General features: G+C 41.5%; 1 protein-coding gene across 1 annotated transcript in view; it reads right to left on the bottom strand.

The window, feature by feature from the left end:
* sema6bb (sema domain, transmembrane domain (TM), and cytoplasmic domain, (semaphorin) 6Bb) overlaps nucleotides 1-15,468 on the bottom strand; it is a 132,725-nt gene that overhangs the window by 18,962 nt on the left and 98,295 nt on the right. The window contains exons 14-16 of the mRNA XM_034582850.1: nucleotides 12,133-12,273; nucleotides 9,069-9,146; nucleotides 5,782-5,840 (exon numbers count right to left, since the gene is read on the bottom strand). Coding sequence (XP_034438741.1) covers nucleotides 5,782-5,840; nucleotides 9,069-9,146; nucleotides 12,133-12,273 — 278 coding nt within the window. The remainder of the gene's footprint in view (nucleotides 1-5,781; nucleotides 5,841-9,068; nucleotides 9,147-12,132; nucleotides 12,274-15,468) is intronic.

Raw genomic sequence — 15,468 nt, 5'->3', positions numbered from 1 at the left:
CCCATGAAAGACGCCGCTTCTCTCCCTTCCCGGCAACTCGAAGCTTTCATCCGCCCCTCACCCTCGTCTTTCCTCAGTTCCCTGTGTGATTACCCTCCTGCCACCCGTCCTCCCTCTCCTCACTGCAACCCTTACTTTTTTCCTGTGCTCTCCTCTCCTCTCATCACTCCACTTCTTTTCTTATTCCCCCTCATGACTCCACGTTTCTGATCCTCTGAACCGTTTCACCCTTTCCATCCTCAAAGTTTGCCTTCCTCCTATGATCTCTCAATCCCTTACTCATTCTTTTTGCTCCGCGCTCTCCTCCTTGATCTGATTTACCCCCTCTCCCTCCCGCCCTCGCCTTCCTCCCTCCTCTCGGCCCCATTCCTCTCCCCTCCGCAGAATCACCCTTGATATCTATTTGACTGCCATCAGCCAGAGGAGAGATGAAAATCGATTCTCCTTCCAGCAACTGCTTCTCTTCTGGCTAAGGAGAAACGGGAGGCAGTTAGCTGAGCTCTAAGTAAGGTCGTCCATCCATCTCCCTTTGAGGTCTGACGACAAGGCGGCTCTGACATCAGTGTAGCACCGACTGAGGCTGGAGGGAGATGAAGCATGAGGGAGAGAAGCAGCCGAGGAGTAAAGACTTTGGCACAGTAAAAAAATTCAGACTTTTCAGACCAACTCCAAAGACAAAGCCAAACATAATTTCCCCCTAACAACTATATGCAGCTTAAACTCAAGGGGACGGTGCAGCCAAACGATAAAAACATATTTTTTCACTTCCAGAATCTGGCAGTGTCTAACCATGCAGACAGATTTGGTTTAATTTTGCCAGGTTGTTAGAAATCTGTCTCTGAGGTTTATGCCATAACCAACAAAACTGAAATGACTGAAATTTGGTTTGTGGAGCTCATTGGTAAATCTGGAAAAATGAATTCCAAATGCCAAAAATGGTTCCATTTACAGTGCCTGTTCTAGAGATAGCTTTCTGGGATGGGCTCATTGCTTGTCCTGTTGTTATGCTGGTTGCAGCGGTCTTTCTGAAACTGGAACAGTGAGCTGAAGTAACTGAGGTGCCCCAAGTAAAGACCGATTGCTGGTCCCAGTCCACAGAACCCTGAAGCTGCATCACCACTGCCGCACAGAGAGCTGTTCATCTGTTTTTTTCAAACTTCAGAGAAGTACGCAGAACCGCGAACAGGAGAATCACTTGTCGTTACCCTTTTTGTTAACGCACTGTTGTCGTTACATCAGCCTCCTACTCTCTGCACTGTAAATGATCACACTACCTTCCTACTTGTCCCACTTCTATCATATATATATATTGAATGTATCGCATGTCTAAATTACACCAAATTTGACACTGCACTTCCTTGGGCCCAAAATAAAACACATCCCAAGTGTGAAGCCAATGAGATGCAAAGTTCTCAAGATATGCAAGCCCCCAGATTTCTCAAATTAGTGTATATATATATATATATATATAAATATATAAAAGCATAAATAAACATTGATGAAAATATGTGAAAATGAGAAGCAGAAACAATACCCACATTGTAGTTTGTACCAAAGAAGATCAGGCAAAATAAGAGTAAATGCCATCAAGTGGCTACATACAACTAGAAAATATAATATATCATTGACTCCAAAGAGGAATTTTCCACTGAAAAAGGGAAGGGCAAGGATTTGAGAACGTCTTCCTTCTTTCCTGGTTTCTTAGGTACTGTATAACTGCTCAGATTTATTTTCTGATCCACTTGAGTCACCCTAACCCCCCAACTGAGACCAGCTGACTTAGGTCACTCTTATGTAACCTCATACCTTATCATTTATACCTTTATCAAGAAATGTAATAATAAAAATGATTCATTTTAAAAATTGGAATTTGAGCTTGACTGGGGGAAAATTTATTGTGCAGCTGCAGACGGAGAGTTTTCATCTTGGAGAGAAGTTAAGCAAAGGGAAAGTGGAAATGAGATAGCTGAGTTTCCCCAAAGAGAGATAGATAAGCCAGTGTTTATCTCACCTCCCATCTGCTGGGTCAAAGTACACCAGGTGGAATGAGTCCAATATGGAGATATAAAATTAGATAAATAAAATAAGATACAAAATCCTTCTGTCTATCCCACCAATCCATGTCCCTGAGGAGTTATATGAGCATCTGTGTTTGTTAGTTTTGTGTTCACAGTGAAAGACGCTGACAGACAAATACAGCGATGGTGTGCAGGCAGTTTTCAAAGTGTTAATAGTGTCAGCGACAGTTTGTCATAACAAGGCCATTGTGCTTCTCTGGCTTCCTCTGACTGAATTGTGCGTTTGCAGATGGCTGAAAGAATCTGTCCTACAGGAAGACAAAGATAGATGGACTTGAGCTTTAACTAGGAAGAGGAAACACTGAGGAAAGATCCGATATCAGAGACAATGAAAGTGTCAAATAAAAAAAGTGGATACGGATAGGCCGCGGCACCTACTTCATCACAATATCTGAGATTGGTGGCAGCCCTCAGATAGATGCCGGCTCACGTTCCAGCCATGCCAGCAGACGACAACAGAGCTCTCCTCTGTCAACAGACTGCAGCTTAGGCATATTTCATGACGGGATCAGACGCAGGAGCACACATGCCTCACAGCTAAGAGCTTCCTCAAAGACGGGGCACGAGAGCAGGACGGTACATCTCCATCTGACACCGGTCCAAGAAGAACAGAGATCAGGGAGCCGCACACGTTCAACTCCAAAGTGTAACGAGGGTAAATCTGAAGATTAATATTCTGTTTTATATTTGTGGGCAGTTTAAAGAAGCACTCCACTAACTTTACAGGCCAAGGTCAATTTATTAATCACAGTGAGCTTTACACAGTCTGCGAGGCAGGTATATTAAGGATCTTTCAGGTGTAAAGAAAGACACTATCAAGTTGCATTGTGGGAAGTGTAGGATCCCTGAGCTTGGACCTAACTAGCTGTAGAGTATGATACTATATCTCTCAGTAAGAAGGTGTTTCACAAGGTTAGATATTACAACGTTTGGTGATATGATTTAAGAAAAGCTGTTTCCATCCGTGCCCAGGTAAGATCTGATATCCTGTTTCTTCATGTAGAAATGGGTCAGGATGCTACTTTGGGAGAATAAAATTGGATTTGTCCACTGTGAGTTCCAGAAGGAATACTAAATGACTCTTTATATTAAAATGTAATTTGTGTTAGAACGTTTTGATATTTTGTTCAGTAGCATAACGGATCAGTGAGGTGATGGATATAAATGTCTCACAATCCGTGATATCCTGGTGATACTTGCATCAAATAACTAATGAAACTCAAACTTACCATAAACATACATCAGTGTGATAAGAACTCCTTAACATGACAACAATCATCTTTGATCAAGTGTCCCATCCACCAACAAGGGGGAGGCAGGGTTTGTGATCTATATTGCAGCCAGCCACTAGGGGGCAATTAAGATGCTTTGGCTTCACTTAAGGGGAGCTGTGTTCCATCTTTATATAGAGTCTATGCTTTTAACTTAACCAACTGGACGGATCTGTAACAAAGCTGTAATCAGTTTCCTGTTGCACCATAAATATCATTGTTTGGTAAAGATGTCTTATATTCCCATGAGGGATGACCCGACAATTGTAATTATTCATTCTTTCATTCAGTTCCCATGCATTTATTTGGCTTTTGTCCAAAGTGAAGAAGAACAATCCAAGCATCAGTACATCATGAGTATATCTGTCTGATAGATTGCAGAGGGAGAGTATATCCACTCATTCACTGTTGGGACAAAAAGTCATGACATTTCTGCAGCTTTGATTTTGAAGTTTTTTAAAAATGACTCTCCCTCGTGTTTCCTGACTTAATGGAAGTGAATTATTAAATCACTGGAGTACTTTTCTTTAGGATAATAGATATTTGACTACCTATTCAGAATAAAGGTAGTGTGATAATTTACAGTGCACAGATAGTAGGAGGCTGATGTAACTACACCTGCAGCATTACTGTCATTACTCTCTGTGACCCCCCCCAAGCCCGACCGCAGAGGTCAAGATACAACACGTGGAGCTTGTAAAACAGAACATTAGCACTTAGCATGAGTGATAATGTTCATCTGTCACCCACTGGTGTGGTGCAGGGAGTAGAGTAATGATCTTAGAAGTTGCACATTTAATTACAAGCTTCCTGCACAACAGCTGAAGTAGTGTCCTTGTGGAGAAAAGAAATTCCTAAACGTTTTCATCTAGTTTATAATATTTTACAAAAACAGAGTATTAGGGCCCCTCCAAAAAAAGAGTAAATTTGCAATTAAAATTTTCCAAGAATTAGGAGGTAATTTTGCGAGGAAGTCGTATTAGTGCAAGAATTAAGTGATAATTATATAAAAAAACTTTCATAATTTTGCAAGAAAAAACGTACGTTAATAGTCTTAATATACATACGTTTAAGACCACATGTCATGTTAGAATAGAATAGAATCCTTTTATTGTCATTGCACAGTGTAGAACGAAATTTAGGAGGGTGAGTATCAGAAGATAAGCCTGTCGAGGAATGTGAAGCATCTTGTTGTACAAAAAATTGTCATAATCTTTTGACACATCAGCACCATATTATTATTATAAGTATCAAAACTGTGTCTATTCTAGAGAAAGAACCACACAGACTAGGTTACAGGTGCATGCGGTGTAGTTTCTCAAAAAACAATAAGATTGGTTCAAGATTTTGGATCCAGAAGGAGTGAAACTCAGACGAGTCCTGGTTCTCCTTCCAGGTTATTCCTAAAAAACAACGTTTTTTTCTTCAATATGGCCCTAATTCTCTGACGTAAAAAACTAATCTACTGGAATCCAAACAAGATGAATGCACCTGTTTTAGATGAAGCGGAAATGAAACCGGTCTTGGAGCTACACAAGGGCTTAATGAAGACAAATAACCAGCTTAACTTGACCATTTCAGCCATCGGCTACAGAGGTCATCCCCTGTGGTTTGGCGGTCAGAGGACCTGAAGTGAGAGAGCAGCATCAAACAGCGCACACATCTGAAACCGGATTAGAGTTGTACGCAGGTTCTGATTATGCAATATTTATCTGTTCTTTTCTCAGGGAGCACGGCACATGAACTCGGGGAACTTTCAAAAGCAAAGGATTAATTTGCACGCATTGGAATTAGTGCTCAGATCAAAGCGCGGGGGGCGTCGTGGGAGTATCCAAAACCTCTGTGTATCTAGAATAGAGATTTCGCTTTTGCTGTGTACCACTTCTATTTTCATAATGATATGAATGGGAGGAAGAGGAAACATCAAGGGAGTGCAAGCTGGAGTTGAATGTAATTAACCACTGTGTATACGCAAGAAATGCTAACAGACCAAAGCAAAGATAGCGTACAAGTAAGGACAGAGTAAACAGCGAGGAGAACAACGTTAGTTAAAAACATACACAGGGATTTTCTTGCCAGTTCGCAGAAAAAAAATAAGAGTCCCAGATTTCGTCTTCGTGGTGGATCTCGGCGGTTACCCTTGGGAGAAATGAGATACTAGAGAGCACTGAGGTAGACAGGGACTCGTCTCTGTGTTTATTTGTGGATTTCCTCTGTATAAACTGACAGTGCCAGGCTCTTCCTTTTATTTGACTGTACTGTTGTTTACCCCGAAGATACACAAGCTATCTGAGGATCTGGGCAAAGACAACAGAGCGATTAGCTTTAGCGCACGCACGCACACACACACACACACACACACACACACACACACACACACACACACACACGCACACACACACACACACACACACACACATCTCTCCTCTTACCGTCACAGTCACCCAAGTGGGCCACGTTCCCCTGTTCGACATCTTGCTCGAACGGCAGTCTGCAGAGGAGAAGAGACACAGCCATTAATCAGGGGACACAGAGGCACAGCAACGCGGCCACTGACACAGCACAGATTCTCTCTGATAGAGGAAAACTATCTCGACGCTTCAGCGCAGGACAAGCTACACGCAGACGCATAAATCTCTGCAGGTTCCTTTTGACACCTACATCACTGAAATCTTTGTTTACACTGTGAGAAAATAATTAAAAACAGAGCGGTCCTTGAGCTGCCTAATATCTCGCCATAATCATCGTTATAATTTAAAGATAACCACTTATGCCTGGAGGGTTATTAATTAAGCAAATGAATGCACTAAATTGCAGCATACTTGTCTTCACATTAAATATTTGTGGTATAAACATAAACCTCGTGTCCTCAAGTATTAGGGAGCTGAAGAAGTTTCTATAAAAAATATTCTGCTTAAGTCCTCCGGAAAAAAAAAAGGTAATTGTATGAACTTTATGAAAAACCTATTACGCTCCATGAAAAAGTAATTTGTCATATGAGTTAATTGCTCAGCCGAAACAAAACCTCAAACCTTTACAGGTTTTCTATTATTTTAAGGAAATTATGACATTTCTACAAACCCCAGCCCCCGCGCTTCAAAACTCATTTCCCATTTGGGCAACAGTGGAGCATGGAAAACCCAAGGGATGAGAATGTTATGATGAAGAGAGGAAGCAGAGAGGAAATGAGAACAGCACAGAGACCAGGTGCTTGCAAAGAAAAAGCACAACTGCTTTCAAGGTATCAGGGGAAACTGAGAGGTTACAGTGGACAGACAGAGTCATTCTGTGTAGGAATGTGTGTTAAAAATTGAGCACATAGAAAAAAGATGTACCTGTAGGGTTCATTCAGTAAATAAAGGCCATGCAGCGTATATATATATTTCACATTTGAGGTAAATATACATATTTGCCTTTTTGCCAGAAGGTGTTTACCTAGAGAAGACAACTGACCAAATAAAAAGGTCATTCATTACACATTTTGTCTCATTCGTTTAATTTGAGAAAACACTGAGAAGACATAACAAGTTGTGTTTTACCTTTTTAATGCATGATCTAAAAATGATTTGACTCCTCGGCATAATCTGTTAGGAATAACGGAGACATGACTCACAGTTGTAACCTAATACTTAAGAGTTGTCTTAGTCAGGATCGGTTCAATCAGAGAGCACTTGGCAGCAGAGAGGCTCAGGTGATCTGATGCAGGCCTAAGTAATGATTTAAGGGACATTAAGATATATGGGAGCTTGTTTAAAACCACAAGCCTCCGGGGGGGCAGGCATGTTGTGATTTTCACTTTCAAAAAGTGGTTGTCTTTAGATTTACTGGTGGGCGGAAATCACAAATCAACTATGTTCAGACTTTAGTTTCTTTGTCTTAGTCTGTTGTGGAAACGATTCAGTCAAAGCCACTGAAGACTCTTGTGATTTAAACAGAAAATTGCTACAAGGTTGTAAATAACCATTAAAACATTTTAATGCGTAAACGCTGGCGCACCATTTGGCCCACAGACGACCTTTGAAGACGCATGAGGCGCCTGAGGATGATGAATTGAGCTGATTGGGGCAGGAGACTGAGAAGTACATATTCTGCAATTAGCTCAAGGCTCAGTCGGCAACACAGCCAACATCTGTGCTTTTAATGTCTAGAAAACACTGAAACAAATGGGTCCAACTGTGTTTTGAAACGACAGCGGCCATCATCATAATAAAGAACAATGTTTTGTGTTCAGTCGGCTGCCTCCCATGGTCTGTGGGACATTCATTGTGTATACATTAGGCTGCGTGTGCGTGTTTAACACATATAGTAACTGTGAATAAAATGGACTTTGGATAATTAGAAGCACACATACATGCTCCAGTAAAACCCAACCACATTGTTCCTTCCAGTAAAGCAGCCACAGCTACTACTTTCATTAAACATACAACATTTTTCTTCCTAGCAAACTGCCCACATTACAATCTGATATTACATAACGACAATCACAGAGGTCTCCTCTGGCGTCAGTTTGCAAAGAGAGGTTGCATTATCCCACAAAGAGGAAATCCACAGTAACTCGATGCAAAATCAATTGTCAAGTTGACTGCCCTTGGTAAATCAAATCAAGACCAACACAGAGGCCTTTAATATTATAAGCAGGCAGCCTGAGGTGGTCTTTAAGGCCCACGCTGTCTGTTGTGCAGCCACTACACATGAGCTTTTAGGACCTAATTCAGTAAGCAGTCGGGCTAAAGAGAGATCTGATTTCACTAGGGGGAGGCAGCAGAGACTGAAGGTGAGCAGTCAGACCACTGGGTGGACGGAGGGCTCACAGACATCAATACACACACACACACACACACACACACACACACACACACACACACACACACACACACACACACACACACACACACACACACACACACACACACACACACACACACACACACACACACACACTCAATAACATGTATCCACATCCATTCACATGAACCCTTTCAGACAACACATTGTCTGGGTGCGTTAGCTTTACCTCTAAGTAAAAACAATAACACAATTTGGTCTTTGCAAAGTGAAATGACATCTATCTATCTATCTATCTATCTATCTATCTATCTATCTATCTATCTATCTATTTATCTGTGTATTTGTCTGTCTGTCTGTCTGTCTGTCTGTCTTTCTGTCCATCCGTCCGTCCGACTTCTCACACATGGACTCATTGACAGAGGACAAATCTGTATCGTCAGACTGGGTAAGAACAACATTATTTTGCCTTTGCGAACAGAAGTGATGGATGTGTTTATTTGCAAATAGAGCAGCTGGTGACAGGAGACACATTCAGGAAGCATTCTAATTCCAGGTGCGAACAGACGAACTTGGAGTTGTCCACTTGTGATTGGATGTCTCAGGATGGATGTGAATACCGGGTCTGAACAAGGCCAAACTGTCACAGACAGAGCAAAGGAATTCCAGAGCAGATAAATAATGTATGACTCTCTGCGGGTGTGCTGACAGAAAAATAACTTTGACGGGAATGATAAAGGCAAAAAACGAATCAAAACTAAATATAAAAAAAAACGATTGTATTAAAGAGAAAGAACAGCGGAAGATGGTAAAACAACAAATAAAACTTCACATGTACCTTAAGACTGACAGAAGAATAAACCAGACACATACTGTGTGATGTATGTATGTGTGTTGTAGTGATGTACTGTATATACAAACGGAGGTGTCATACCTGGTCCCAGGTCTGAGGAAGGAGCAGGTGCTTCCTCTAGTCCAGCCACAGTAAGGATCTCTAGAGGCGATGCAGTTCCTGTAGAAAAAGTCACAAAAATGAACGTGAGCGCTTCGACTCAAGGTTGTGTTTTCTGCTCTGCTTGATCGTGGGACGTTTTAAAACCTGAAAGTCTGGACCATGGTCCAAACCATGTTTACAATGGATTCGGTTAGTTTTTAGTTAAACCTTGTTATTCAGGGAGCGGACTAAAGGCTTTTGTATGAATATACAGTACGTCCTGTCGTCATCACTAAAGTGGGCTGCATATATGTTTACTTGACATAGATTGATGTGCAGACAAGTGATTATTACTGTATAATACCAGCAAAATGAACGTCCTTGTCGTTCAAACAATATATCATCAGAGGCAAAGACTACAAACAATCCTGCGAGCTGCTTCTTTTACTTCTATTGTTTAATACTCTCTCAACTTCTTGCAATTGGTCCAAAAGTCTGAATTACCCACACTGCAAAAACGCACACATTTTGTCTGCTATAGCCTCAAATGTGACAGTGTGTACCCGTCATAAGATGTGTCTTCTGATTTCAGAAGATATGGGTTGCTTAGATAAAAAGATAAACTAGGTATTTTTACTCCATTCTTTGTCTCTAAAGTTTCAGATATCAGACATTCTTGGCTGTAGCAACAAGGGGAGTTTATTAAATTCTTACTGTTCACAACCATACAATGATAATACAGATCTGAAAGAAACACAAAGCCAATGAGATATTCACTGTGAAGGTTTTTGGGGTTCGACTAGTGTTGTAAAAAGAACATACTGGTTGCAGGGCAGGACATCAGTCTGAATTATATGGAAAAAAGGGTTTTGCAGGAAAGAAGTTGCCCAGTGATTAGTAACTGCTGACCAATAAAACCATGCTCAGTGGTTGGCTGCAAAGCATGAGATTTTAATGATGGCTCTGCATGTGGAGTTGAATGAGGTTAGAGGGTCAACCTGTAAGTGTTTACTCTTTATGCATTGGACAGCAGCTTATTTACTGTGAGATGTTAAATGATTAAAGATTGATTTGAGCGTGTAGGCTGAGAGCAGGTCAGAGAGGAATCAGTGCGTCAGCTGTAAACACACTAAATCAAAAGTTCTCACAAACGCTCATCAGAGGTTAAAAATTCAGACCTGAGCTGATGAAATGTCTCGAACAAACCATGAACACACTCACACACGCAAGAATAACTCTCGTACGCTGAGCTGAACGAATACAACTCTCACACTTAACACAACTTAGAAAGCATGTGAGTTTGAATCACACTCGTGTATGACTCACCTGGTTCAGTGAACACTGTGATGTGCTGGTGTGTGTGTGTGTGTGTGTGTGTGTGTGTGTGTGTGTGTGTGTGTGTGTGTGTGTGTGTGTGTGTGTGTGTGTGTGTGTGTGTGTGTGTGTGTGTGTGTTTGTGTGTTAGTGAACCCTAACGCTCTACAGCCACAGGCATCAGCGCTCGGTGAGCATGCCAGCAGAGATATTTGCTCATCACTCCCCATTACCTCTATGTAATCATATCTGAGGGCAGCGATGAGCTCTGACTATGTTCTGCTGCTGTAGTAAACTTTTCAAATGGGAGTCGTCCGACTGGAATAAACTTCACAGCATTTACACAAATAAATTGCCAGAATAATCAACTGAGGAACTTCATCTTTAAAGGGATAGTTCACTAAAAAATGAAAATTCACTCATTATCAACTCACCACTAAGCCGATGGAGGGGTGGGTGCAGTGTTTGTGTTTGTCTCAGGGGTAAACAGTGTTTCAGCCACAGTGACTGATTCTTCAGACGTATTAAAACAACACAACATGCCTCCATACTGCTTGTGTGGTGTCATCCAAGGAGGCTATCAGTGGACTTTTAGGCTTAAAACATGGTGTAAATGACATCGTTTTGGGTTGAATATGAATGTCACCCACCCTTCATCGGCACAGTGGTGAGTGGATAATGAGTGAATTTAAATTTTTTGGTGAACTATCCCTTAAAGGCACATAGGAGGAAAAAAGACTCTCTTTAAATATAGATTAGCTGCTAAATGGAATAAAATCGCATTAAGATTAAAGCCTGACTGATTTATTGATTGGCTGAAAATACGAGCCTATCACAGACCCACATGTATCCGTGTTTTACAGAATAAACAATGCAGTAATGCATTTATTAAATTTTAGACAAGATAATTATTTTAAAATTAAGTTCACTATAGTTTATTGTATTTGTATTTGTATTTTTATTTAGTGGATGATTATTATGAAGTTTATGGTTAATCTGTAAATTATAAGCCTCAATTATATTTGTTTGTCATAAGGGCTTCTTTTCCTTTATTAATTTACTGTTACCTTATTGATAAATAGTGATGTTAAAAGTTCTTGTGGAAATTGTTTATGTGGACCACACAAAATAAAAAAAAATTAAAGATATTGAAAATAATTACCTTTTATATCAAATATTTTTTAGTATCTGTATCTGCTGTAATTAAGATTACAAATTAAAACAGAAGCCACTACATTAGTATTTAGAAGACGCTAGTTTACTTTCCTCATGAAATACATTCTCATTTATTAGTTATTTATTTACCCTAATATGTATTATAAAGGCAAAAAATAATCATCATTATCATTATGTGGTAAAATTACAGTGCGTCTATAATAAAATTTTAACTGCTTGCTGATGCAATAATACAGCATTACTTTTAATGGTGGTGTATCACACTAACAGCTTTTATTATATTTTCCTCCAAATTACTGGCGCTTTTTATTGGGTTTTGAGTCATTTCAGGGCTATACAGCAGTTAGCAGATTATCACCTTGCTCAAGGGCATGGTGACGGTTGCTATTATCACTATTATCATTACAAGAAAATTAAAGTCAGCTGCAGACCAGCAAGTCTAGAGCTGGCAGGGCTTCACTGCGTCTTCGTCAAGGACACTTGTCAAAGTAAGAGAGTTTCTGAATGGTCACCAGGTTTCTCATTATGCTGCCCTGCTGCACTTCTGCTTGCACAGTATTTGGTGAGGACTTACTTCATGCACCGGGAGTAGAGCTGGCATCGCGCCACCGGCACTCTGACCACACAGGAGGGGAAGGCAAGGAGGAGACTGTGGCTCGCCCGGTCCAGAGTCAGAGACAAGAGCTGCCGGGCCAGAGGAGAGTCTTCAGCACACCTGCAACACGCACACAGACACAGGCATCAACACAAAACAGAAAAAAACATTAGGCCATTTCTATTACCAGACCGAGCCTGCACATTAAATGTGTGACCTCAGTCTGAGCATAAACAGCAAGAAAAGAAAATCCTTCCTTATGACTCAATGTGAAGCACAACCAAACATTAACCGCTCTATAAATAAAAACCATTGTAAAAGTGAAAGTACCAAGAGACCGTCCGTGTTTGCTGGATGTTACCGTGTCGACCAAAATATGCACTGTGCTGATTGTCGAGGTCAGAGGGGTCAGCTGGTCATCAAAAACAGCAGCCAGGAGCTGAATCACAGCTAATTGGCACTTAAAGCTGCGGCGGCCAGCAACAACCTGCCTGAGCGTAGTGGATTTATACCTTTTTATGCACATGTACACTCATGCATCGGTTGTATCTGGATGGTTTATGGTAATAACACTGAGACGGAGCCCGCAGTCATTAAGAGGAATCTATCATTCTGCTAAGGCTGAGCTGTGACTCATTCCTCACAGCCAATAAGGAGAGGGAGAGAGATGTGGAGAAAGTGAGCAAATGGAGGAAAAAGATAACGAATGCTGGAAAAATGCAAAGAAAAACAAAAGTTTGAAGACTTGTGAAAAGAAAAGAAAGGAGACAGGACCATGATCAGGTAGAGGGGGATAACATACAGGTTCTATTACAACCTTTTCTGCCATGCACTCGGGAAAAGTTCCAGAAGATTTGACATTTTCCGGGGTTTGTCCTTCACATGTGAAGAACTTAGCGGGTGATTGTCCCGGTCAGATGCGTTCAAGTGCGGGGTGGGTAGTACATGCAGGAGGGAGAACATGACGTATGAAATCAGCTGCGGAAATCCCTTTTTGTTCCCAAGACATAGACACAGCTGTTATCTCCAAAACTCTTGAATCTTGTTGTCTTTCCAAGTTAACATCTTTGTCACATATGGCACCTGTTTTTTATCTTCAGACATTTCTATTCTTTTGGTGTATTTCAGTTATGTGTCTGTCGCATTTTAGAAACATCATCAAAACGTCCACTCGCTCACGGTGAATCTTCCAGATATTTCCCTGCTGTATTCGCACATGACGTTACTCAATGACAATTTCCGAACATTTCTGTCGGGGGCGGATGGGGAAAGTTCCTGAAAACTCCCCTGAAGGAAATCATGAAAATGATCAGGGCATGTCTATTAGCAGCTTTAGTGTCGTATCTCTTTCAGGTCATTTTCTGGTCCATTATGGTAGCAGACAAGTCATAAACCAGTGATTTCAATCTGTGCGGACCTCTTAAAGGATGACTGTGTCAGTGGCCCTTCCTCTCTGTACCCCAGGGTTTCACGCAGCACACAAGGCTTTTCTTTGTCCCGTGTATGTAAGGTGAGGTTAAGGGTTGCCTGGAGCTCTGTCTCCTGATTAGCTGGGTGAAAGCTGTGATAGCTGGACTGTCACTGACCTCCTGGTGGGCTCGCCATGCACATCAAATTATCCCTTACAAACTGGCTCCAGGCTACACTAGCTCATTCAACACACACACACACACCCCTCATTTCACTTGCCATTACTATCCCTCATTTTGTCATGTCTGAAGCAGAACAAATATGCTGGGACACAAATTGGCAAACATTTTGGATGGGAATAGGAATGAGAGATAAATTTATATTAAATAAGAAGTGGACCAGTATGAACTGGAAGAAGGTTTCCGGGCAGTTGGTTCAAGAAATATTCCTTTCCCCGCCGTTATTGCAGAAGAAATTGCGTATATATATTTGGGAGGAAAATTACCATAGCAAAAAGCTAGTGTTCGGAAACATGTACTTTCTTTTAAAATGCCTCTAATTAGGCTTGGTGGCGGATAATCACCAGCTAAATCTGCCTGCATGCGTGTGACAATCTCCTTCCCTCCACCCTGCGGCTCTCCGCCACGTGGAAACAAAGAGTAAAAGCAAAAAGGAGTTTGAAAGGGAATTCTAATCCACTCTGATCTTTTGTTAAGATCCAGATATTAAATATGATTCTGCTTCAGACTGATGATAAAGGGTCACTTTTTCCTGACAGTGTAATTTTGGTCTAGATTAAGGATAATGTGATTTTATCATCACTTCATTATTTTCTGTTGTTTCCCCCGCAATGTCGTCCTGTAGTGTGTCTCAAACTCATTAGAAGATGTTGAGATTTGATGATGAATATTAGCCTCTAATCCTATTTTTTCTGTTTGTCCTGTTTGTATTCTCTTCATGGGGTTGTATAATCTCAGCTCCAGCTCAGTTATGAGTATTTTTCAAAAACACGTCATGTTTTGAGGTTTTTCTTTTTCTTTCTGGGACTCTTTTCCTACCAGTTCTCCTTGCTGTGCATACGTTGATCCCAGACATCCCTTTCCAGGCTTCGCTTAATGTATACGTCTCTTCTAAAGGGGACATAGCATGCCCATTTTACCACAAGTTGATATGGTTCCTTGGGGTCTTAATGAAATGTCTGTAACATACTTTGGTCAAAATACCACAAGGATCATTTAAAACAGCACCCTTTTTACCCTGTCTAAAACAGCCCTCCACAGAGTGACCTGTTTTGAGTGCCTGTTCCTTTAAATGCTAATGAGCCAGCTCCCCCCTCCCCCCTCATGATTTTAAATGATATAAATTACATATTTTATATGATATAAATTATCAAATATGCATCCCATACTTTGTATTCCCCTTCTGTTGTCCTGGAGTTTTAATTTTCCCAATCACATAATTAAATGTCCCCCTCTGCCCATCCACTACAAGCACACAAGCAGACAGACAGAGAGAGAAAGAGAGGTGGGGGGGGGGGGGGCTATGAAGACCATCATTTACCCCCGAACCCCGACATTCAACGGGTACAACAACAAGCGGAGAAAGCAGAATCACGGGCTGACCAGCGCAGAGAAATGCACGTCCCGTGTGAACAGCCAGGCGGCTGCACGCTTGAGAACGGCGCTGCGCTGCCTCGCAGCGGCGCTTCCGCGTCCGGTGTAAACCCGGCGTAACGAGTGGGGGTGCTCTGTGTGTTTGTGCCAGTGTTACAGTAGTGCTGAACACTGCGGAAGTCTTCCACACTGCTGGCTGTGTGGCGTTGACACAAATTCCAGCTCACGCATGGGAGAGCGAGCGGTCGCGCCCGAGCAACTGCTGCAGCCTCCCAGTCCCAACGATCCAGAC

Source organism: Hippoglossus hippoglossus, chromosome 4 (genome assembly GCF_009819705.1).
Source record: "Hippoglossus hippoglossus isolate fHipHip1 chromosome 4, fHipHip1.pri, whole genome shotgun sequence".
NCBI lineage: Eukaryota > Metazoa > Chordata > Actinopteri > Pleuronectiformes > Pleuronectidae > Hippoglossus > Hippoglossus hippoglossus.
This window is presented reverse-complemented; position numbering and strand designations above follow the sequence as displayed.